Genomic DNA, 26,266 nt, shown 5'->3' with positions numbered 1-26,266 from the left:
CAACTGATTTTCTCGGCAAAAAAATGCTGAATTTCGGCAAATTAACTGTCATTTTTGCCGAGAATTCGGTAGAAAGACTTTCATTTTGACGAGACTCGGCATATATTTCTGCCGAACGATAAGTTGTTCTGATTTTGGCAGAATTCTGCATGAAAAAAATTATAGCAAAATAAAAAACCCAGTCGGCCTGGGTTCGATCCCAGAAGGTCCCGGTGGCATTTTTCGAGACGAGATTTGTCTGATCACGCCTTCCGTCGGACGGGAATTAAATGTTGGCCCCGGACTAATCTAAAAAGGTTAGGTCGCTAGCTCATTCCAGGTGTAGTAGTCGTCTCCCTAGACCCTGTCTCGGTGGAGTCGCTGATAGGCAGTTGGACTAACAATCCAAAGGTCGTCAGTTCGAATCCCGGGGTGGATGGGAAGCTAAGGTGTAAAAAGAGGTCAACAATCAAGCCTTCGGACACTTAGTTTCGAGTAAGAATCTCGCAATCGAGAACGCCAAGGCAATGCTGTAGAGCAGCGATTCTCAACGGGGGTACCGGGCCTACTTGATTTACACGACAGGGGGTACCAGGCTAGAAGAAGGTTGAGAATCGCTGCTGTAGAGCGAATAATTTGATTTTTGATTTTAAAAAAGAAAATACATACCTACATTTTACAGAACAAAGATGATTAAATAGTGAAAATCAGCAATTTGACTGGAGCCGTGCGCCAAACATACGAGAATTTCCCCTGTCTATTGGGACATAGAAATAGAGATACTTGAATTTCCGACAATTTAAAATATCTAAAATAAATAAATGTAATCTAATGTTTTAACAATAAGACATTTCATAATTTTATTTTTTTTTAAGCAGTAGTGGGCCATAGAAGTCCAAAATAATTTCTTTGACTTTTTCGTTTTTCACTTAGTTTTATTTAAAGAATAAAATACATTACATTACATTTTCATTCAAAAAATAAGTCACATAAACCAATTCAAATCACTAAACTCAAGATTTTAAAAAATAAATTAATTATCATTTTGGATAAACAAATAATTTTGGCAAATTTTCAAATCGAAGCTGATATAGAGGATTTTTATTGTCTTTTTTTCTACGACATTTTTTCAAATAAAATGCCAATTGCAAGTTTTGTACCCTCTTCAAAATTAAAAAAAATGAATGAGAAAACTATTTTTTTAAATCAAATTTAAGCATTTTTAACCTTTTTTTTAACAAATTTTGACATTGCAATGCGTTTGCCAAACTTTTGATAGTAGCATAAAATTGATAACGTATAAATTTTTTTCTGATACTTTTTGTATAAAGTTTGATTTTTATTTTAAGTTTGGCCGTTGCAAATATATTCATGTAAAATTTATTTTGTTTATTGGCCTGAAAAATCAGGAGGATTTTTAAAGCTTCTAATGGCAATAGAACTTCATAAAACTCAACAATATGAAAAGTTACAAATATTTGCAGTGACAAATTGTTGTGAACAATTCTCACCAAGATATATTTTTTGTTAATTTAAATACCTTTATTTTAAATATACGGAAATTAAGGAAATTCAAAACTACAAAAAAAGCGTTCACATGAACAGTAGGGTGCCCAGAATATGGGACTATTTTTTAAAACCTCGCTCCAAAAGCTGAATATTATTTCTTGAGCTATTTAAGGACTCTGGGCCAAATATTAGCAAAATCTGTCAACATTTACCCATTGATACTCAAAAGTGAAGTTTGTATGGAAAAAACGAAAAAATGTATGTATGTATTTTTAACGGTCTAGTCTACACATTGTAAATAGTCACATACACAGAAAAAAATTGTGTAAATTTTGAAGCTTTAATTTTGGATGGTTGAATATTACCTCTTTTATGATGTAATTTTACCTCAATTTAGACTGAAAAAGCGACATTACACCAGAAAAAATGTAAAATTACACATTTTTAGAGGTAAAATTAAACATTTTTTCTGACATAAAAGATGTACCACTTCCCAGATGTAATATTACCATGATTTTTTTTTCTGTGTAGATTTTCTCCATTGATATTTTATCTCAATTGAAAAATCCAGCCAAGAGATTTCATCTTATCAAAAATTATGCGGAATCAATGTTTATCAAATCTGATACTTTTTTATTTGTAATACCTTGTCTGTAACCAAAAAAAACATATTTTTTCCCTGAATTTAGATTTAAACTGTTCAAAATTAAGAAATTTTTTTTAAGAAGAATAATAACAATTAAAACAAATCTAAAAATAATTTATTAAAAAATTAGTTTGTCAATTAGTTTAACAACAACCCATTTTGATAATTAACCCATCAAATAATGGCATTTTGAAGAAATAATAAAACATTAGAAACGTAGTAGACTGCAAAATTTCAATCGAATATTTTAATTTATGGTACAAATATTAGAAAATCAATGAAAACAAATGCATTTGACTGCATTTTGTTTTGAAGTTTGTATTTCAGAAAATATTTTGAAACAATACTCGAAAAAATAATCTTGAAATAGCACAGAATCGGGAACGGGTTTCATGCATTTTCTCCATCATAACTTTCCAGTGCCTTTTCCCTTTTCCCCTCAAACTTCGATCGCAACACTAACTTAGTGAAATCTATGTGGCTTTCCGTTAGTGCACGTACCAGGTGCACCGAAGAAAGGAGCAACCCGAAAAAAATAGCGCAACACAGTGCGCTCACTCTCTCATTCTAAATCCATAATTGAATGAAAATATTTTCGCCAGAAAACTCAACCCAACTCAAGACTGGTGCACCCACATCGCACAGCAGCAGTGCATCGTGCGATCGTGATAAGAGAAATCAATGTGTTTGTTAGTGAAAGAAGCTTTTCTTTCTTGTTGGGGTGGGGGAGGGAAAAAGGAAAATCGGATTTTCAATTTAGCTTCACCTGTCACGATCTGCGGAAAAGATTTGCTGTTAGTTGGTTGTAGAATCGAAAGGATTGGATTAAATTGGTAGGTTTGTTTTTTTCTTGCCGAAGTTTATAAAGTTTGTATCCAATTTTAATGAAACTTGATCAATTTTTCAATTTATTTTGTTACAGTACTCAATTAAAAAAAATGTTTTTTTTACTTGTTCGAAACAATTTCTTATCAGCAAAAAAGGGCTCTTTGCATAATTTCGCTCATTTCTATCCGGATTGTTCCTGTCTGTCACCCAATAATGAAATCAGCATTCATCAAAACAAGGCCACAACCACCAGGGCGGACACTTCAATCACCGGGACATCAAAAAGCCCACCCGCGATGCAGCAACAGCTTTTTGCCGCATTCCAGGGGGGAGCCGGTGGAATGCATAATTTTTTGTGTTGCTTGATTTTAGCATAAAAATGGCGACAACGCGTTTGAATTTGAATTTCAAGCTGGAACACAATTTGTCGCACCTCCTCCCTCACAAAATGACCAACGACGACGACGACGGAAAAAAGTGGTTTGAATATGAATTGGGAATGTTTTTTTTTGCGTCTTTTCTTCAAGGGGAAAACATGAAGTCAAGCGACAGAATTATGGTGAATAATGATTTCTCTTTTCTTAACCTTTATTGAATATGGAACAGAAGGAAGAAAGTAGCAAAAAAAGGAAAACACTTGACGATTTATGCCACTGTTGGTCGTGTCGGGCTCGTTTTCCCTCACTTTTTTGCAGCATCATAATGTTGGGTGGGAGGAAAATCTCCCAAGGGTCCGGGAATGTTTTATTCATAATCCACATTGCCATCGTTTTGTTGCCATTGAAGCTTATTTAATATACCAAGGCTGGAGGAGCTTCAGCATAATGGTTTGATCTTTAAGGACTTTGTTTGAAAAAGTCCTAATCGAATCGCCTTAACACCAACATAATCACAATTAAAATATTAGCTTTAATTTCTATTCACCACACATGAACAGAGCTCCCAAAGCTCAAAATTACACACAAGTCGAAAAGCTAACATTTGCCCTGCTCACATGCAAATGATGGTTTACCTTTTTAGCAAAGCAAACAGGACTTGACTCGACTGCGCAAACGATTCACAAAGAGTAGGAAAAACATCCAGGGAAATTGCTGCGGTGGAAAAAGCTACTGTCGTCCATCGCCTTGAACTTGTCCGCACTGAGGAGAGGGTGTCGCCACGTGGACAGGCTCCGTGCTTACACCAGGGTCAGAAGTTCTCGACCCCCCCTCCCACCCCTTTTGGTTCTGTATTTACCTAATATTATTATATCAGTCTCACGTATGCTGTGTGGCAGAGGACGGGCCCAGAGCAGAATGCAGAAATTGACCAATCTAGTTGAGAGGCAGGATATGGCAAGGGAAGAACCCGGAAGTGACCGGAAGGGACCACCAGGGACAGGACGTTGGCAAACAATGGCTCAAATGGATCAGGCACGGTGGAGTATTTTTTTGTTTTCATTAAAATTATTTCACCGACTTACATTTTTTCTGTGATTTCTCAAATAATATAAAGTATAAACTAGCAGTTCTCACAATTGGATAATTCGTGATGATCGCTTTTTGTTCATATTGCGTGTATTTTTTCAGTTGATTACAAAAGCGACAATTTTTTTATAAATGGAGATGCCGTCTTGGATTACATATTTCCAAATTAAAAGTAAAAGGGGAATTTTTAGACAACATTTCTTCTACTTGAATTTCTTATTTTCAATATTGAACTCAACTCCTTTATTATTTTTTTTTTTTTTTCCTTTATTAGTAATAAGCCATTGATCATTCTCTATGATAAAATAAATAATAAGTTAACAATTTTTAATCTGAACGAAAATATGCTATATTTGCTTACCTAATAGAGAATGTTGGCATTTTTTAAAATTAATTTGGCATTAAAAAAAAATTCTAAGCTATTTTAACAAAAATGGGTAAAAGCACAAAACAAAAATGATTTTCCTTACGATTTGTGTGTGTGTGTTGACGTTAGCATTCATATACATTTATTTCAAGTTTGTGTTGTTAATTTATGTTGTTTTTGTTTGTTTGGTTTTATGTTTTTTTCTTTGTTTGTTTTTGTTTTGTTAATTCCATGTTTTGTTTTAATTTTCTTTCACATTTTATGATTTTGATTTTTGTTTACGCTTTTCTGTTTATTTTTTCTAGCATTTCTTGTTTTTGCTGTTCTTTATTATTTAGTTTTTGTTTACTGGTTCTTTATTTGTTTTATGTTTCTGTTTTGTTGTTTTTTTTTTTGGTTTTTAAAATTGTTCAAGTTTTTTGTGTTTTCCGGTTTCTTCGGATATTTAAGTTTCAGTTTTTTTGGTTTTGGTTGGGTTTTTACTATCCAAATTTTGTTTGTTGGTTCATTGGTGTTTTAGTTTTTTGGTTTTTGGTATTCTGGTTCTATGGTTTTCTGATTTTTTTTTGTTTTATTCTATGTTTATTTGATTCGTTTTATGTTTAAGTTTTTTTTTTTTGGTAATCTTATTTTGTTTTTTTTTGTTTTTATTGGATACTTAATAATTCGTTTTTTTCTATTTATTTTTTATTTCTTTGGGTATATTGATGTTTTTTAGTTCTTCAGTTCTTGTTTGCTGGTTTTTTATGTTTTGTTTGTTTAATGTTTTGGTATTTTTTGGCTTCATATTTTTATGTTTTTTTTTGTTTTTTTATTTATTTGAAGTGTTTTGTTTTTTTTTTTGTTTTCAGGATATTTTAGGTTTTTGCTTGGGTTTTCGGTTCTTTGTTTAAGTTTTGTTTAGATTTGCTTGCTTGGAGCTTTGGTATTCTGGTTATCAAATTTTGCTTGCTTGTTATTTTTGGATTTTTTAATATTTTGGTGCTTTTATTTGTTTTTGTCCTTTGGTTTAGGTAATTCAGGTTTTAAGTTTTTTTTTGTGTTTTTCTGTTTTTTTTATGTATTTCTTGATTCTTTTTTTTAGTCTTATTTTTTCGCTTTTTCTTCATTTATTTGGTGGATTTTTCCTGTTTTTGTTATGGTTTCCAGAATTATTGTTACTTTATTTGTTTTTTTAGATGTTGGTTTTCGTTGGTATTTGGTATGTTAGTTCTTGGCAATTTTGGTTTTTGGATAGTTTTGTTAACTTATTGTTTTTTTTCTGGATTGTTTTTATATTTTAAATAATTTTGTTTATTGTTTTTTTGTCTTTTGGTTTTTTCTATGTTTTTATATATTTTTTGGGTTTTATTTTTTATTTTATTTTTTTCAAATTATTGTGGTCTTTGCTTATTCTTTATTTGCTTTTTTTGTTTCCTGCATGTTTGGAATGTTTTGTTTCTGGAATGTTTGGATTGATAACTTCGTGGATTTTACTAAATGTTTTGGTTTTCTGGTTTCTTGTTTTGTTTCTTTGTTGGTTTTTTTATTATTCTGTTTTTTTTATTATAAGGTTGTTTGGGTTTTCAGTTATTTTTTTTATTTCTCGATTATTTTGATTTTTTTTTCATTTTTTGTTCAGTTTATTGTCTTTTTCGTTTTTGTAGTTTATTTTTAATATTCAATTATTTAGATTATTTTTTTGTGTTTTGTTTTCTTTTTGTTTTTAGTTGGGTTATTTTTTTGCTTATTTTTTCAGTTCTTTTGTATATTTCGTTTGAAAACACACAAAAATTAACGGAAAATCCAAAACCCAAATTTTTAGTTTCCCTGAAGATGATTTAATAAAAATCGAAACGTTGGATAAAGAACACAAATAAGTGTTTGAGCTGCTTTCAATGACTGCAAGCCGAAAATTCATCTGAAATTAGTTTTTTTGTGTCATTGGTTTTGTGTTTTTCTTGGTTTTTTTTAGTTATTATTGTATTACTAAATTTCAAAATTCAATGAAAATATTTAAATTTTGAAAATTTCAAACCATTCAAATTTCAAATCATCAAATCTTCTTATCATAAAAAATAGAAGGATGAATTTCACATTGCATTCACAAAAATGGATACTTGTTGTAGTAAAACTATTGCAACTAACATGTCTGAGAAATCATTATTTAACACTCCTCCGTCCAAGGCGGAAAAAAAGTTGGAACGCTAACTTCAACTCGCTGGTTCTCAGCCAAAACTCAACCAACCTGGATGATTCCTTTTTCCAGAGATTTGTACGGATCTCCAGATGAGCCTAGAACTTTGCAGATCTCGATTTGATCAATCCTCTAATTACTACGACTAAATTAGTCGGAGCAACTTTTTTTCCGCGTGTATTTCCGAAAAGCGACTCAAGCGGGAACATTTTTGCTACGCTGCAAAAATACAATAACTTTGCTAAAATGTTAGCAAAACCCATAAAATTATATATCAAAATTTCCGTGATGATCTCAGGATTATGATGAGCTTCTCGAAATTCCATTATTTTTACAAAAAAATCACAAAACTACGTAAAACTACAGAAAAAATAAAAATGCCTTATTTTATGACTAGAACTTTATGGTAAAATCATTGATTTCATTGATTTATTTTATGAAAATGTTTCAAATGGTCTAAATTACAAGTTTCCGAATTATTCTGAGTGTGATTCTTACTGAATACTACAAAATTTTACCAAAACTACGTAAAATACAGAAAATTTTATACTTTCCTTTAGAACTTTATTTGCTACATGGTAAAATCATTGATTTATTTCATGAAAATTTTTCAAATGATCTAAATCATAAGTTTCCGAATTATTCTGAGTGTGATTCTTACTGAATACTACAAAATTTTACCAAAACTACGTAAAATACAGAAAATTTTATACTTTCCTTTAGAACTTTATTTGCTTCATGGTAAAATCATTGATTTATTTTATGAAAATGTTTCAAATGATCTAAATTACAAGTTTCCGAATTATTCTGAGTGTGATTCTTACTGAATACTACAAAATTTTACCAAAACTACGTAAAATACAGAAAATTTGATACATTCCTTTAGAACTTTATTTGCTACATGGTAAAATCATTGATTTATTTCATGAAAATTTTTCAAATGATCTAAATCATAAGTTTCCGAATTATTCTGAGTGTGATTCTTACTGAATACTACAAAATTTTACCAAAACTACGTAAAATACAGAAAATTTGATACATTCCTTTAGAACTTTATTTGCTTCATGGTAAAATCATTGATTTATTTTATGAAAATGTTTCAAATGATTTAAATTTCAAGTTTCCGAATTATTCTGAGTGTGATTCTTACTGAATACTACAAAATTTTACCAAAACTACGTAAAATACAGAAAATTTGATACATTCCTTTAGAACTTTATTTGCTTCATGGTAAAATCATTGATTTATTTTATGAAAATGTTTCAAATGATCTAAATTACAAGTTTCCGAATTATTCTGAGTGTGATTCTTACTGAATACTACAAAATTTTACCAAAACTACGTAAAATACAGAAAATTTTATACTTTCCTTTAGAACTTTATTTGCTTCATGGTAAAATCATTGATTTATTTTATGAAAATGTTTCAAATGATTTAAATTATAAGTTTCAGAATCATTCTGAGTGTGTTTTTTCCTGAATACTACAAAATTTTACCGAAACTACGTAATATACAGAAAATTTTATACTTTCCTTTAGAACTTTATTTGCTACATGGTAAAATCATTGATTTATTTCATGAAAATTTTTCAAATGATCTAAATCATAAGTTTCCGAATTATTCTGAGTGTGATTCTTACTGAATACTAAAAAATTTTACCAAAACTACGTAAAATACAGAAAATTTGATACATTCCTTTAGAACTTTATTTGCTTCATGGTAAAATCATTGATTTATTTTATGAAAATGTTTCAAATGATTTAAATTACAAGTTTCCGAATTATTCTGAGTGTGATTCTTACTGAATACTACAAAATTTTACCAAAACTACGTAAAATACAGAAAATTTTATACTTTCCTTTAGAACTTTATTTGCTTCATGGTAAAATCATTGATTTATTTTATGAAAATGTTTCAAATGATTTAAATTATAAGTTTCAGAATCATTCTGAGTGTGTTTTTTCCTGAATACTACAAAATTTTACCGAAACTACGTAATATACAGAAAATTTTATACTTTCCTTTAGAACTTTATTTGCTACATGGTAAAATCATTGATTTATTTCATGAAAATTTTTCAAATGATCTAAATCATAAGTTTCCGAATTATTCTGAGTGTGATTCTTACTGAATACTACAAAATTTTACCAAAACTACGTAAAATACAGAAAATTTGATACATTCCTTTAGAACTTTATTTGCTTCATGGTAAAATCATTGATTTATTTTATGAAAATGTTTCAAATGATTTAAATTTCAAGTTTCCGAATTATTCTGAGTGTGATTCTTACTGAATACTACAAAATTTTACCAAAACTACGTAAAATACAGAAAATTTGATACATTCCTTTAGAACTTTATTTGCTTCATGGTAAAATCATTGATTTATTTTATGAAAATGTTTCAAATGATCTAAATTACAAGTTTCCGAATTATTCTGAGTGTGATTCTTACTGAATACTACAAAATTTTACCAAAACTACGTAAAATACAGAAAATTTTATACTTTCCTTTAGAACTTTATTTGCTTCATGGTAAAATCATTGATTTATTTTATGAAAATGTTTCAAATGATCTAAATTATAAGTTTCAGAATCATTCTGAGTGTGTTTTTTCCTGAATACTACAAAATTTTACCGAAACTACGTAAAATACAGAAAATTTGATACATTCCTTTAGAACTTTATTTGCTTCATGGTAAAATCATTGATTTATTTTATGAAAATGTTTCAAATGATTTAAATTTCAAGTTTCCGAATTATTCTGAGTGTGATTCTTACTGAATACTACAAAATTTTACCAAAACTACGTAAAATACAAAAATATTATACTTTCCTTTAGAACTTTATTTGCTTCATGGTAAAATCATTGATTTATTTTATGAAAATGTTTCAAATGATCTAAATTATAAGTTTCCGAATTATTCTGAGTGTGATTCTTACTGAATACTACAAAATTTTACCAAAACTACGTAAAATACAGAAAATTTGATACATTCCTTTAGAACTTTATTTGCTTCATGGTAAAATCATTGATTTATTTTATGAAAATGTTTCAAATGATCTAAATTACAAGTTTCCGAATTATTCTGAGTGTGATTCTTACTGAGTACTACACAATTTTACCAAAACTACGTAAAATACAGAAAATTTTATACTTTCCTTTAGAACTTTATTTGCTTCATGGTAAAATCATTGATTTATTTTATGAAAATGTTTCAAATGATCTAAATTACAAGTTTCCGAATTATTCTGAGTGTGATTCTTACTGAATACTACAAAATTTTACCAAAACTACGTAAAATACAGAAAATTTTATACTTTCCTTTAGAACTTTATTTGCTTCATGGTAAAATCATTGATTTATTTTATGAAAATGTTTCAAATGATTTAAATTATAAGTTTCAGAATCATTCTGAGTGTGTTTTTTCCTGAATACTACAAAATTTTACCGAAACTACGTAATATACAGAAAATTTTATACTTTCCTTTAAAACTTTATTTGATACATGGTAAAATCATTGATTTTTTTCATGAAAATTTTTCAAATGATCTAAATCATAAGTTTCCGAATTATTCTGAGTGTGATTCTTACTGAATACTACAAAATTTTACCAAAACTACGTAAAATACAGAAAATTTGATACATTCCTTTAGAACTTTATTTGCTTCATGGTAAAATCATTGATTTATTTTATGAAAATGTTTCAAATGATTTAAATTTCAAGTTTCCGAATTATTCTGAGTGTGATTCTTACTGAATACTACAAAATTTTACCAAAACTACGTAAAATACAGAAAATTTGATACATTCCTTTAGAACTTTATTTGCTTCATGGTAAAATCATTGATTTATTTTATGAAAATGTTTCAAATGATCTAAATTACAAGTTTCCGAATTATTCTGAGTGTGATTCTTACTGAATACTACAAAATTTTACCAAAACTACGTAAAATACAGAAAATTTTATACTTTCCTTTAGAACTTTATTTGCTTCATGGTAAAATCATTGATTTATTTTATGAAAATGTTTCAAATGATCTAAATTATAAGTTTCAGAATCATTCTGAGTGTGTTTTTTCCTGAATACTACAAAATTTTACCGAAACTACGTAAAATACAGAAAATTTGATACATTCCTTTAGAACTTTATTTGCTTCATGGTAAAATCATTGATTTATTTTATGAAAATGTTTCAAATGATTTAAATTTCAAGTTTCCGAATTATTCTGAGTGTGATTCTTACTGAATACTACAAAATTTTACCAAAACTACGTAAAATACAGAAAATTTTATACTTTCCTTTAGAACTTTATTTGCTTCATGGTAAAATCATTGATTTATTTTATGAAAATGTTTCAAATGATCTAAATTATAAGTTTCCGAATTATTCTGAGTGTGATTCTTACTGAATACTACAAAATTTTACCAAAACTACGTAAAATACAGAAAATTTGATACATTCCTTTAGAACTTTATTTGCTTCATGGTAAAATCATTGATTTATTTTATGAAAATGTTTCAAATGATCTAAATTACAAGTTTCCGAATTATTCTGAGTGTGATTCTTACTGAATACTACAAAATTTTACCAAAACTACGTAAAATACAGAAAATTTTATACTTTCCTTCAGAACTTTATTTGCTTCATGGTAAAATCATTGATTTATTTCATGAAATTTTTCAAATGATCTAAATCATAAGTTTCCGAATTATTCTGAGTGTGATTCTTACTGAATACTACAAAATTTTACCAAAACTACGTAAAATACAGAAAATTTTATACTTTCCTTTAGAACTTTATTTGCTACATGGTAAAATCATTGATTTATTTTATGAAAATGTTTCAAATGATCTAAATTATAAGTTTCAGAATCATGCTGAGTGTGATTCTTCCTGAATACTTCAAAATTTTACCAAAACTACGTAAAATATAGAAATTTTTATACTTTCCTTTTGAGCTTTATTTGCTTCATGGAAAAATCATTGATTTATTTCATGAAAAGTTTTCAAATGATCTAAATAACAAGTCATTCTGAGTGTGATTCTTCCTGAATATTAGAAAAAAATACCAAAACTACGTAAAATACATAAAATTTTATACTTTCCTTTAGAACTTTATTTGCTTCATGGTAAAATCATTGATTTATTTTATAAAAATGTTTCAGATGATCTAAATTATAAGTTTCCGAATTATTCTGAGTGTGATTCTTACTGAATACTACACAATTTTACCAAAACTACGTAAAATACAGAAAATTTTATACTTTCCTTTAGAACTTTATTTGCTTCATGGTAAAATCATTGATTTATTTTATGAAAATGTTTCAAATGATCTAAATTACAAGTTTCCGAATTATTCTGAGTGTGATTCTTACTGAATACTACACAATTTTACCAAAACTACGTAAAATACAGAAAATTTTATACTTTCCTTTAGAACTTTATTTGCTTCATGGTAAAATCATTGATTTATTTTATGAAAATGTTTCAAATGATCTAAATTATAAGTTTCAGAATCATTCTGAGTGTGTTTTTTCCTGAATACTACAAAATTTTACCGAAACTACGTAAAATTCAGAAAATTTGATACATTCCTTTAGAACTTTATTTGATTCATGGTAAAATCATTGATTTATTTTATGAAAATGTTTCAAATGATTTAAATTTCAAGTTTCCGAATTATTCTGAGTGTGATTCTTACTGAATACTTCAAAATTTTACCAAAACTACGTAAAATACAGAAAATTTGATACATTCCTTTAGAACTTTATTTGCTTCATGGTAAAATCATTGATTTATTTTATGAAAATGTTTCAAATGATCTAAATTACAAGTTTCCGAATTATTCTGAGTGTGATTCTTACTGAATACTACAAAATTTTACCAAAACTACGTAAAATACAGAAAATTTTATACTTTCCTTCAGAACTTTATTTGCTTCATGGTAAAATCATTGATTTATTTCATGAAATTTTTTCAAATGATCTAAATCATAAGTTTCCGAATTATTCTGAGTGTGATTCTTACTGAATACTACAAAATTTTACCAAAACTACGTAAAATACAGAAAATTTTATACTTTCCTTTAGAACTTTATTTGCTACATGGTAAAATCATTGATTTATTTTATGAAAATGTTTCAAATGATCTAAATTATAAGTTTCAGAATCATGCTGAGTGTGATTCTTCCTGAATACTTCAAAATTTTACCAAAACTACGTAAAATATAGAAATTTTTATACTTTCCTTTTGAGCTTTATTTGCTTCATGGAAAAATCATTGATTTATTTCATGAAAAGTTTTCAAATGATCTAAATAACAAGTCATTCTGAGTGTGATTCTTCCTGAATATTAGAAAAAAATACCAAAACTACGTAAAATACATAAAATTTTATACTTTCCTTTAGAACTTTATTTGCTTCATGGTAAAATCATTGATTTATTTTATAAAAATGTTTCAGATGATCTAAATTATAAGTTTCCGAATTATTCTGAGTGTGATTCTTACTGAATACTACACAATTTTACCAAAACTACGTAAAATACAGAAAATTTTATACTTTCCTTTAGAACTTTATTTGCTTCATGGTAAAATCATTGATTTATTTTATGAAAATGTTTCAAATGATCTAAATTACAAGTTTCCGAATTATTCTGAGTGTGATTCTTACTGAATACTACACAATTTTACCAAAACTACGTAAAATACAGAAAATTTGATACATTCCTTTAGAACTTTATTTGCTTCATGGTAAAATCATTGATTTATTTTATGAAAATGTTTCAAATGATCTAAATTACAAGTTTCCGAATTATTCTGAGTGTGATTCTTACTGAATACTACAAAATTTTACCAAAACTACGTAAAATACAGAAAATTTTATACTTTCCTTCAGAACTTTATTTGCTTCATGGTAAAATCATTGATTTATTTCATGAAAATTTTTCAAATGATCTAAATCATAAGTTTCCGAATTATTCTGAGTGTGATTCTTACTGAATACTAAAAAATTTTACCAAAACTACGTAAAATACAGAAAATTTTATACTTTCCTTTAGAACTTTATTTGCTTCATGGTAAAATCATTGATTTATTTTATAAAAATGTTTCAAATGATCTAAATTATAAGTTTCAGAATCATGCTGAGTGTGTTTTTTCCTGAATACTACAAAATTTTACCAAAACTACGTAAAATACAGAAAATTTTATACTTTCCTTTAGAACTTTATTTGCTTCATGGTAAAATCATTGATTTATTTTATGAAAATGTTTCAAATGATCTAAATTACAAGTTTCCGAATTATTCTGAGTGTGATTCTTACTGAATACTACAAAATTTTACCAAAACTACGTAAAATACAGAAAATTTTATACTTTCCTTCAGAACTTTATTTGCTTCATGGTAAAATCATTTATTTATTTCATGAAAATTTTTCAAATGATCTAAATCATAAGTTTCCGAATTATTCTGAGTGTGATTCTTACTGAATACTACAAAATTTTACCAAAACTACGTAAAATACAGAAAATTTTATACTTTCCTTTAGAACTTTATTTGCTTCATGGTAAAATCATTGATTTATTTTATAAAAATGTTTCAAATGATCTAAATTATAAGTTTCAGAATCATTCTGAGTGTGTTTTTTCCTGAATACTACAAAATTTTACCAAAACTACGTAAAATACAGAAAATTTTATACTTTCCTTTAGAACTTTATTTGCTTCATGGTAAAATCATTGATTTATTTTATGAAAATGTTCCAAATGATCTAAATTATAAGTTTCCGAATTATTCTGAGTGTGATTCTTACTGAATACTACAAAATTTTACCAAAACTACGTAAAATACAGAAAATTTTATACTTTCCTTTAGAACTTTATTTGCTTCATGGTAAAATCATTGATTTATTTCATGAAAAATTTTCAAATGATCTAAATTATAATTTTCCGAATTATTCTGAGTGTGATTCTTACTGAATACTACAAAATTTTACCAAAACTACGTAAAATACAGAAAATTTCATATTTTCCTTTAGAACTTTATTTGCTACATGGTAAAATCATTGATTTATTTCATGAAATTTTTTCAAATGATCTAAATCATAAGTTTCCGAATTATTCTGAGTGTGATTCTTACTGAATACTACAAAATTTTACCAAAACTACGTAAAATACAGAAAATTTTATACTTTCCTTTAGAACTTTATTTGCTACATGGTAAAATCATTGATTTATTTTATGAAAATGTTTCAAATGATCTAAATTATAAGTTTCAGAATCATGCTGAGTGTGATTCTTCCTGAATACTTCAAAATTTTACCAAAACTACGTAAAATATAGAAATTTTTATACTTTCCTTTTGAGCTTTATTTGCTTCATGGAAAAATCATTGATTTATTTCATGAAAAGTTTTCAAATGATCTAAATTACAAGTCATTCTGAGTGTGATTTTTCCTGAATATTAGAAAAAAATACCAAAACTACGTAAAATACATAAAATTTTATACTTTCCTTTAGAACTTTATTTGCTTCATGGTAAAATCATTGAATAATTTCATGAAAAAATTTCAAATGATCTAAATTATAAGTTTCAGAATCATTTTGAGTGTGTTTATTCCTGAATACTAAAATACAGAAAATTTTATAATTTTTATAATTTTATGTTGGTATTAGAATGTAGAACATTGTTTTGGAAGCTTATTGTATGGGAGCAGTTCTCTACAGAATCGTTTTTTTTTTCTTTAATTTTATTTTTTGATTTTTTTAATCCGGCTGAAATTATTTTGATGTCTTCGGTATGCCCAAAGAAGCCATTTTGCATCATTAGTTCGTTCATATTATTTTCCATACAAATTTGGCAGCTGTTCATACAAAAATGATATGCGAAAATTCAAAAATCTGTATCTTTTGAAGGAATTTTTTGATCGGTTTGGTGTCTTCGGCAAAGTTGTAGGTATGGTGTCTTCGGCAAAGTTGTAGGTAATGGACTACACTGAAAAAAATAATACACGGTAAACAAAAATTGGTGATTTTTAATTTCACTTTTTGTCACTAAAACTTGATTTGCAAAAAACCCTATTTTTATTTTATTTTTTTTATATGTTTTAGAGGACAGAAAATGCCAACTTTTCTGAAATTTCCAGAATAGGCAAAAAATCTTTGACTGAGTTATGATTTTTTGAATCAATACAGAATTTTTTCAAAAAATTGAAACATTCGTCGCAAAAAAATTTTAACTTCATTTTTCGATGTAAAATCTAATTTGTAATCAAAAAGAGCTTCAGTGATTTTTTTTTATAATGTGCACCGTTTTCAAGTCAAGCCATTTTTAGGTAACTTTTTTGAAAAAAATCGCAGTTATTCATTAGTGCCCATGTTTGCTCACCTTTGAAAAAAATATTTTTGAAAAGCTGAAAATATTTTTAAAAGGGCCAAACATTCAATATTACGCCCTTTTGAAATGTTAGTCTTGATTTTAAATTTATTACTTGAAAACGGTGCACTTTACAAAAAATTACTGAAATACTTTTTGATTGAAAATTCGATTTTACATCGATAAATGAAGTTGAAACATTTTTGCGGCAAATATTTCGATTTTTTTCAAAAATCTATATTGGTTCAAAAATTATAACTCGGTCAAAGATTTTTTGCCCATTCTGGAAATTTCTTAAAAGTTGGCATTTAGAATCCTCTAAAACATATCAGAAAATAAAAAAAATAAAAATAGTGTCTTTTGCAAATCAAGTTTTAGTGACAAAAAGTGAAATTAAAAATCACCAAATTTTTGTTTACCGTGTATTACTTTTTTTCAGTGTAATCCATTTCCATACCTACAACTTTGCCGAAGACACCAAACCAATCCAAAAATTTCTTCAAAAGATACAGATTTTTTAATTTTCGCACATCATTTTTGTATGGACAGCTGCCAAATTTGTATGGAACATTATATGAACGAACTAATGATGAAAAATGGCTTCTTTGGGCATACCGAAGGCACCAAAAAAAGTTTCAGCCGGACAAAAAAAATCAAAATAAATCGACTGACCGAATTCTCAGTGACTTGCTCATGGATGTTTTGAAAGATTTTCATAAAAAAATATAGCAAATTTTCCTACAACAAATGATTTTTTTTACAGAACTGTGAAATTTTCTGTATTTTACGTAGTTTTGGTAAAATTTTGAAGTATTCAGGAAGAATCACACTCAGCATGATTCTGAAACTTATAATTTAGATCATTTGAAACATTTTCATAAAATAAATCAATGATTTTACCATGTAGCAAATAAAGTTCTAAAGGAAAGTATAAAATTTTCTGTATTTTACGTAGTTTTGGTAAAATTTTGTAGTATTCAGTAAGAATCACACTCAGAATAATTCGGAAACTTATGATTTAGATCATTTGAAAAATTTTCATGAAATAAATCAATGATTTTACCATGTAGCAAATAAAGTTCTAAAGGAAAGTATAAAATTTTCTGTATTTTACGTAGTTTTGGTAAAATTTTGTAGTATTCAGTAAGAATCACACTCAGAATAATTCGGAAACTTGTAATTTAGACCATTTGAAACACTTTCATAAAATAAATCAATGAAATCAATGATTTTACCATAAAGTTCTAGTCATAAAATAAGGCATTTATTTTTTCTGTAGTTTTACGTAGTTTTGTGATTTTTTGTAAAAATAATGGAATTTCGAGAAGCTCATCATAATCCTGAGATCATCACGGAAATTTTGATATATAATTTTAAGGGTTTTGCTAACATTTTAGCAAAGTTATTGTATTTTTGCAGCGTAGCAAAAATGTTCCCGCTTGAGTCGCTTTTCGGAAATACACGCGGAAAAAAAGTTGCTCCGACTAATTTAGTCGTAGTAATTAGAGGATTGATCAAATCGAGATCTGCAAAGTTCTAGGCTCATCTGGAGATCCGTACAAATCTCTGGAAAAAGGAATCATCCAGATTGGTTGAGTTTTGGCTGAGAACCAGCGAGTTGAAGTTAGCGTTCCAACTTTTTTTCCGCCTTGGTCGTTCGTGTAAGTACGGGATGCCTTGGACGGAGGAGTGTTAATGGAGTAAATGTCCATTCTGGCGAATGGACTTTTGGGGAAGGAATTCAGACGAATCGGATACAACCATTTTTAAATAAAGATTAAACTGCTTCTTCATTTTTTCCAGAAAACTTTAAATTCTCCAAATTTACTATTTTTAAAATGCATTGTACAGTTGTTTTTCAAACATTAGTTACAAAAATTTCAAACAGAAGAATGAAATAATAGCATTAGATTGTAATTTATTGATATATTTTTGAGTATTTTTTATCTAATGGGCATCTTTATGATGATAGATATTTGTACTTAGTCTATGATTTTCTCAATAATTTTTTCAAGCAAATCCCGAAAACTAACACCTCCGTGCGCACACCCCCAGTATGTGTACAAACATCGATGAATCGCAAATGAGTGCTCTAGAGTGCGAAGAGCTCCCCATAATAGAGCAAACTGAGCATCCTCATCGTTAAAGGAAAGGATCCTCTCCGTCCCCACATCCACCAATTCCACCCACAATCGATTTGTTGGTTTCCGGTGGGACTTCTCCTCTCTCGGGAGATGCCACCAACAAGGGTGGGTTGGGGTTCAAAGGGTCACTGAATCTGTGGCAGCTCGCTCGCAGCACGACATTTGATTATTTTGTTGAATGGCATTATTAAGGAAGTATGGTAGAGGAAGGGGAAGAGGGTTGGTCCAAGGATATTGATTTCACTTTAGCATATTGGTTACGCAAATGGCATTCCGAGTGGAGCACTTGTCGGCATTCGATTGCAGACCGGTAATTGGAAATGGGTTGAAGGGTTGCACTTACAGAACGTGCTGCACAACTTGTGAGCGCCTTGTTATTATGATGGATTCATTCATTATCTCGAGATTGAAGCACTGTGAGGTAAGGTGTGGTTTTGATTACATTGGTTGAGGGTGGCGATCACAAATCAAACAGAAGGAAATTGTTTTCTGGAATAGTTTAAATATGCTGCTGTCTTGAGATGACCTTTAACGAAAAATCTCAACAATGTCAGAAATTGTTCAATTCTCAATAAGTGATCGATCAAAACATTCAGAAAATTTCTAGACATTCTCCTCAACCATTCCGGTGATTGATATTGCACTTTGATACGTGTGCTCATGTTTCAGTCTTTATGCTCCCACAGGTATTTCTCCCCCACCACCACTTTTTCGCACCAAATTCTCACCTTTCTTGGCAAAAAACAGCTTCATATCGTGTCGGGAAATTCCACCTAGTGAAAATTCCTTCCGTTCGATGCTCGAGAAAATTCCGGACAAAGACGATGTGGCGACGTTCACACACAGCCACATCCACCTTCACATGTCAGTCACACAAACAAGGGTCGTTGCAGATTTTCGAGGAAAGAAATTTAAGCCGAGCGATCCTGAGTGGGAACGTGATTGGAATTTCTTTCTTTTTTTCGTGTTGAGATTTTTCAACCGTGAATTCTTTGTGTCTTTCTTGGAAGATATCATAATTGCAGCAAATTTTGATAGAAACGATTTAAAAAAAAACCACGACAGCTAAAAAACTAACCCAACTTACTGTCATCAAATCGCAAAGCAGCGTAAAAGGGGTTCGACTTTCCCAAGATTAGGGACGATAATTTTTTTTTCCAAATTCCCGGCTGACAGCTGCCAATTGGAGTTTGATCCAGCTGCGAGCGTAGGTTTTCCCCTCCCCTAAACCAAGTGGATCAATTTCCTTCGACTTTTAGAGCAGCAGCAGCACCATCATATGTGGGAAGCTGTGCATTTGAAGTTTGAAAATTTAACGGAGGGTTGAAAACGGGAAATGGGTCGTGAAATTTGTGCCTATCGAACGAAGTGATGAGGATTCAGTCGGTGGGTTTAGCATGGAAGTGACTTTATGACGTTGTTTGATTATTTAATATTACATAAGTAGAAAAATCACCATCATTTTTTTTTTTATTAATTTCAGAATCGAAATTAAACTTCAATAAAAATGTTTCAGAAGTTAAAAAAAGGTTAATTAACACTGTTTTGACGTATTTTTTTGTTGAACAGATAAGAATGAAATAAAATAAGGATGTAATATTTCCATGATTTCTTCAGGGTATCTTACACGAAACCAGCAACATGAATGTCTAGGATGACATTTAAAAATGTCTGATATTTTGTAAAATTAAAAATACAGGTTGAATACGTACGGAATACGGTATAGAATCACTCTGAGTGAGGTTAAGATGTGCATAAGTACCTTAAAACTTTTTTTTTCATCAAAAATCAAAAAAATTCATTGAATTTTGAAATGTTTAAAAAATTGTCGATTTTGCAATTTTAAGGATCATTAAACGAGTAAGTTGAATAAAATTGCAAAAACGTAGCAAAACTGGAATGATTTTCTAAATAAAAATTAGTTGGAGTTGAAAAATGTACAATTTTTTCAGTAGCACATATTTTTTATAAATAATCAAAAAATACGTAGAAAAATATTTCCAATGATTTTTTCTACATTGCAATCACAAACGTTCTATGCTAAAAAATATTTTTTTTGAATTTTATATAAGCGATATCTGCATAAAATTTTGAAAAGTCTGATTGGTTAAATAACATTAAAAAATTATAATTATTTTTATGGATATGTTCACTATTTTAATACATATTTTTTAAAGATTTGTTCTATTGAAAACTCACTAATACTAAACTTTATTTTTATTTAACCTTCGGGAAGTCGCGTGTTTTCGTCTTTCTTACAAGTGTCCTTACAAAGTGTGTACAAAGTACACGTATGCGACCTCCGGTGGGTTAAGAAATACAACTAAAAATAATGTTTTAATTTGAGACCAAAATGAAATTAACCATCTTGTTAGCATTAAAATTATCGAGGCTCAACAACGTTTAAATTAGAGCGTCCAATTTCCCGGGAAACGGGAAATTTTCAACCAATTTCCCGGGAAATCCCGGGAATTCCCGGGAAATTTTAAATCTATTGAAAATTGCTGATTTTTGTTCTGAACAGTATTATGCACCTAAATTTTATAGGACAGCGACTTCAATGACTAAAACAAGTTGTGAAGATCAATCAACAGCTCGACTGAATGTAAAAAATCATACAACTTCAAGAAAATGTTTTTTTTTAATTTATAATCTTCAATCTACAATAAATCAAAAAATTATCATATGTGTTTTTTATGAGAAGAATAGCATTTTATTTTTTTCCTTAAAAAAATAACTTCTTGAGTTTGTTTTACTTGTTACAACTAAATGTTTTCAAATATTTGGAGCAAATTTGAAATATTTGTTTACATTTTTTGAGCACCTCTCAAACAATACATAGCAGTTTTTTGTATGTTTTTTATTGTTTTTTTTTTGCCGCATGGTTTCAGGTTATTAATTTACCGTAAATTGACGTCATTCCACAATCAGTCTTACATTTTTGAAGCATAACATTGTAACACTCAATGTTGCACCAGTGCTGTTTAATTATATTACTTCAAATTGAAATTTCTTGAATACAAGATTATTAAAAGAAAGAATTGTTCTTATTAAATAACACCAAATAATTTGTAAAAAGTTTACCTTACCTTATTTTCACTAAGCAAAATCTATTGTAATCTATATCTTCAGCAATTAATCTTGAGCAATTAATATTATCAGAAATAAATTTTAATATCGAAAATTCTGATAAACTGATTCTATGTGAACTAAACAATAAATATAATCGAACAAAACCATGTTAAGTTTTTTTTAGACCAATTAAAAAAATGGTTCCAAAAAGTTAAAAAAATGTATACTTTTGCTCAAATTTCGGGAATTCCCGGGAAATTTGTAAATTAAAACGGGAAATATATTTTTTCGGGAAATCCCGGGAATTCCCGGGACGGGAAATTGTACGCTCTAGTTTAAATTTTCATTATGCGCAATATGGGTATCACGCTAAACGAAATTTTGTTTGCATTTAAAGTATTTTTTTGTAAAATGATCAAATTTTCACACAAAAACATGATCTTGAATTTTGTGATTTTTCAATTTAATAGACCTTTTTTTTGTAAAATACTCATATTTTTTAAACTTGTTTAATATACTCGTATTTTTTTGAAAATAAAATTTTTTATGAATTTTTACTTTTCCAGCTGTATTTTTTTTGGAAATACGCCTTGGACGAAGTGTAATTTGTTTTGAATTTTGATTTATTTTAAAAGTATTGTTTTCAAACTAATAAAATTTTCACACAATTCCTTTAAAAAAAAAAAGCTTAAAATTAAAAAATACGGTATTTTGTGAAAATTTAAATATATTACGAATAAAATTGTGAAAATATATGCAAAATTACACCTCTTTTGATGCCCACATTGCTAATTAAAATAGGTTAAATATTTGAATACTTTTAAAGAAAATAACTCTAATTCAGTGAAAATGCATACAAAATTTAGCTAAGCTTGATACCCATATTGCATTTTGCAAATTATGAAACTCTAAGTTTCAAAATATACGGTAGTTTTTTTTGTGTATTTATACATAGAAATTTTCTACATTATCAATAAATATCCAGACTATCTTGAAGAGGTCCGATGAGGTATGGGATTCCCTATGATTATATAACATTTTCAAATAAAATTTAATTAAGTATTGAACATTTAACATAATATGGTTGGATTAGGTCAACTTTACAAAAATAAAAAAAATAGTTGTAGTTTGTTATCTTCGATACGATTTTCGCTGATGGAATCATCGAAATTACTATACTGTTAGATCATCTTTATAATTATCGTTAGACGATAATATGTCTTATCGACGATTAACATCAATTAACATCCTTGGAGAAAAATAAATTATGCTTTCTATACATACAACATCGTTCATCAACATTTTTGTCAATTTCTTTTTTACAGTATAGTATTTTTTTTCGTAAAATTGGTAACGCGGCCAAACGAAATTAAATTATTTCATCCCCTTCAGGGATGGAATAATCGCAAACAAATCATTTTCGCTTGCAAGCTTTATTCACCCACGAAAGATAGAGGAGGCAAAATACGCACAAGAAAGTCGCTCCCGAATTTCTCCAAGAAAATCAATCTGTTGATGATTTTTTGTGAATTTCCTTGTCAGCACCATCTAAAATGATAAATTTCGCTTTGTTTACAAACATTGCCTATCAACAAAAAGTGACAAGTCATTTTTCGACGTGTGACGTTACACTTGCATGTGTAGTAGTGAAAAAGATGTTCCGACGAATAATCAAGATGATTTTTTTTAGATTCCTTTTACCGATCTTTCGTGCGCGAGAGTAGAGAGCCATGTTCCTTTCGGATTTTTTATCTTGATGAACGTTCAAAGATCTTCTTTTGAAGATGATTCTTCCATCGCTGGTCCCCTTAAAATATGGCATTATTTGTCGTCTAAAACATGTCCAAAGATAAGAACTTTTAAAAATGTTTTTTTTTGTGCAACCAAGATTTGTGTAAGGAATTTAGCTATAGACACAATTATTTTAATTTTGGTTGCATATTTATATGGACAGCATTCACATTTTTTTGAAGACTTTTTGATTCAAAACGTCTTTTTTAGTCTTAGAAAAGTAAACTCCAAGATTCATTGAAATCAATATTTGAAATTAAATTTCCAATAAATTTGCTCATGCAAACTGTCTGGATTACTTTTAAACATCTTAACGGAAGTTATATTATCTGCGATTTTTTTTTTGTATTCCGAAAAGTTTAGGTAGAAGGATCGACATAAACTTTCAAATCGTAAGTTGCAAAAGCTAATATTTCAAAAATAAATCTTTCCCGTTCACAATTCAATCAGTGACTGCTCGTCGCAAATCTTTTCGCATCCACACACTCACACATGAAAAATCCATAATCTTGCCGTCAATTTTCGACAACATGCTTGCCGAGTAGTATCACGTTCGAAATGCTACCGCCGATGCTCGTCGACCACCTGCCACTTGCACAGATCCTGCCCTGCCAAAGTTGCCCTCAGAATCCCCGATGATCCTCTCGGCGAACGAAACGTTTTATTGCCTTTTCCTGCATCCGCGCCACCAAAACTTTTCGTGTGAGAGAGATATCTACGTCTGTGTGAGGGGGTGTGTGCGTTTACGTCAAGTCAACTTTATCTTTCACTTCCCGTCGCTCTGTATGTGTGTCTTTGAGTGTGTATCGCTGAGCTCAGTGATGCTCGTTAAATTGATTTTAAATCAATAATAAAATTATACTTTATCGATATTAAATCCAACCCACATCATCATCATCAGCAGCAGCGTCAGTCAGAAAGTGAAGGGGTTAGTAAGGATGTGTGTATGTGTGTCCATCAGTATGTGTGACGACAACAGCTCAAGAAGGAGTTCAACCTCGTCGTTTAACTTATATCCACCGACGACACTGACAAGTAGAGCAGTCGAGGGAAGCCAATCGAAAATCGGAGCAGGGATTTGCACGAAATCAGTTGGAAATCCTTCGCCGGATAACGGAGGCCATTTCTTGACTTTCTGGGAGGCCAACTTCTTGCCGTTGTTTTGTGCTCAACTGTGGCTTTTCGAAGTGGGTTTTGAGGATGAAAAGTGAAATGTATTCACCCCATGTTGATGGATGAAGTGATGACACCACGATTTGGATGAGGTTAATTTGAGTGGAGGATTTTTGGATGATCAAGAAATGTTGGAAGATGCATGGATCAGACTTAGTTTAAAAAATAAGTCTCCTTTTCGTGTTTAAAAAAATGAATAAAATTCCACAGTGGTCCTGGTCGCAAACTTTGAAGAAAATGTAGCTTTGCTGACTTCATGTGAGTTTCTGCCAATTGGAACAGGTAAATTTTGGATTTGAAAATATGAGTGGTTTGGCGATATTTAAAAAAGTTCAATTATCAAAACCTATATAATTTCTGGCAAAATGAGAGTGGAATCTTTCTACCACATATGTGTATATAAAAACCTGTATAGGTGTGGTTTTGGCAAAATTAGTGTGCGGTTTATATCCACAAATCTCTATCTCTCTCCTACACACACACACAAACCTCCCTAAAATCATAAGCATAAGCATCGGCAGCTGCTGCCAACTGGCTGCTAGCTAGCTTTGGCTGGCTATCCGCAAGATGGTACAACTTTAAAACCGCAAAGTGGATATCATGGATATCGTTTCCCGAACCGCAAACGATTACCATCCGCCTGGCCACGTGTGGGAGGAGAACTTTTTCCGCCCCGTGTGTGTGGTTTTGGACGAGATCATTGGACTTTTTCGTGGCGGGAAGTATTGTTTAAAGTTGGGTTTAATCAGCGGTAGATTTCAAGCAAACTATTAGGGTAAATAAATGTGCCTTTAAAAAAAAATCTTTGGAAAAATACAAGAAATTAATGCTAATGAATTAATTTACAGTTTTGGCAAGCAAACCACAAATAATTAACTAGATTCGTTCCCTTTTAAAAATTAAACAAAGAAGATTTTGGAAAAAAAATCTTTGTTCTTGTTCAAAACTTAACCATTCATCCATCACTCTCAATCTGGTGAATTTGATATGCAGTCACGATGATGTTGTAGAACATCACTACAAAAGCTTTCCCCATTCAGAAATTTTCAGCTAATCCGATTGGTACAAGAGATTTCAGGCTTTTATTTGGTACGCAAAACAGAGTAAGCTTCCCTTTGAAATGCTATATTAGGTCCTTCTTTTTTTTGCAAAATTGCACACAAAACGTGCTTCCCAACAGAAAAATCCGTCAACCGTATCATTGCTACTAAAATCGGTGGGCCTAACGTTACATAACATACCTTGTATCCTTTGAGGTTCTCGACGACGCACGCCAGCAGTGCGTCCCGGCCGATTGTGACCGTGATGTTGGGGATGGGTTCCGCGAACCGGGGGAAGTTGGCTTCTGTGAATTTGAAAAAAAAGTGGAGAGAAAGGGGTTAGAAAATATGATAAGTAGACAGGAGTAATATTCAAAACATTTTGTTTACAAATTTTCCAGTTTTCAAATTTTCCAATTTTCCAATTTTCCAATTTTCCAATTTTCCAATTTTCCAATTTTCCAATTTTCCAATTTTCCAATTTTCCAATTTTCCAATTTTCCAATTTTCCAATTTTCCAATTTTCCAATTTTCCAATTTTCCAATTTTCCAATTTTCCAATTTTCCAATTTTCCAATTTTCCAATTTTCCAATTTTCCAATTTTCCAATTTTCCAATTTTCCAATTTTCCAATTTTCCAATTTTCCAATTTTCCAATTTTCCAATTTTCCAATTTTCCAATTTTCCAATTTTCCAAT

At 29.6% G+C, this 26,266-nt stretch overlaps 1 protein-coding gene across 1 annotated transcript in view; it reads right to left on the bottom strand.

Annotated features, from left to right (window-relative positions):
- The window catches only part of LOC6053417 (lachesin), a 304,414-nt gene that overhangs the window by 93,214 nt on the left and 184,934 nt on the right, over positions 1 to 26,266 (bottom strand). Inside the window, exon 4 of the mRNA XM_038251455.1 lies at positions 25,770 to 25,873. Within this exon, the coding sequence (XP_038107383.1) occupies positions 25,770 to 25,873 (104 nt within the window). The remainder of the gene's footprint in view (positions 1 to 25,769; positions 25,874 to 26,266) is intronic.

This window comes from Culex quinquefasciatus, chromosome 2 (genome assembly GCF_015732765.1).
Source record: "Culex quinquefasciatus strain JHB chromosome 2, VPISU_Cqui_1.0_pri_paternal, whole genome shotgun sequence".
NCBI lineage: Eukaryota > Metazoa > Arthropoda > Insecta > Diptera > Culicidae > Culex > Culex quinquefasciatus.
Note: the sequence above shows the minus strand (reverse complement) of the source record. Positions and strands in the feature narration are given on the sequence as shown.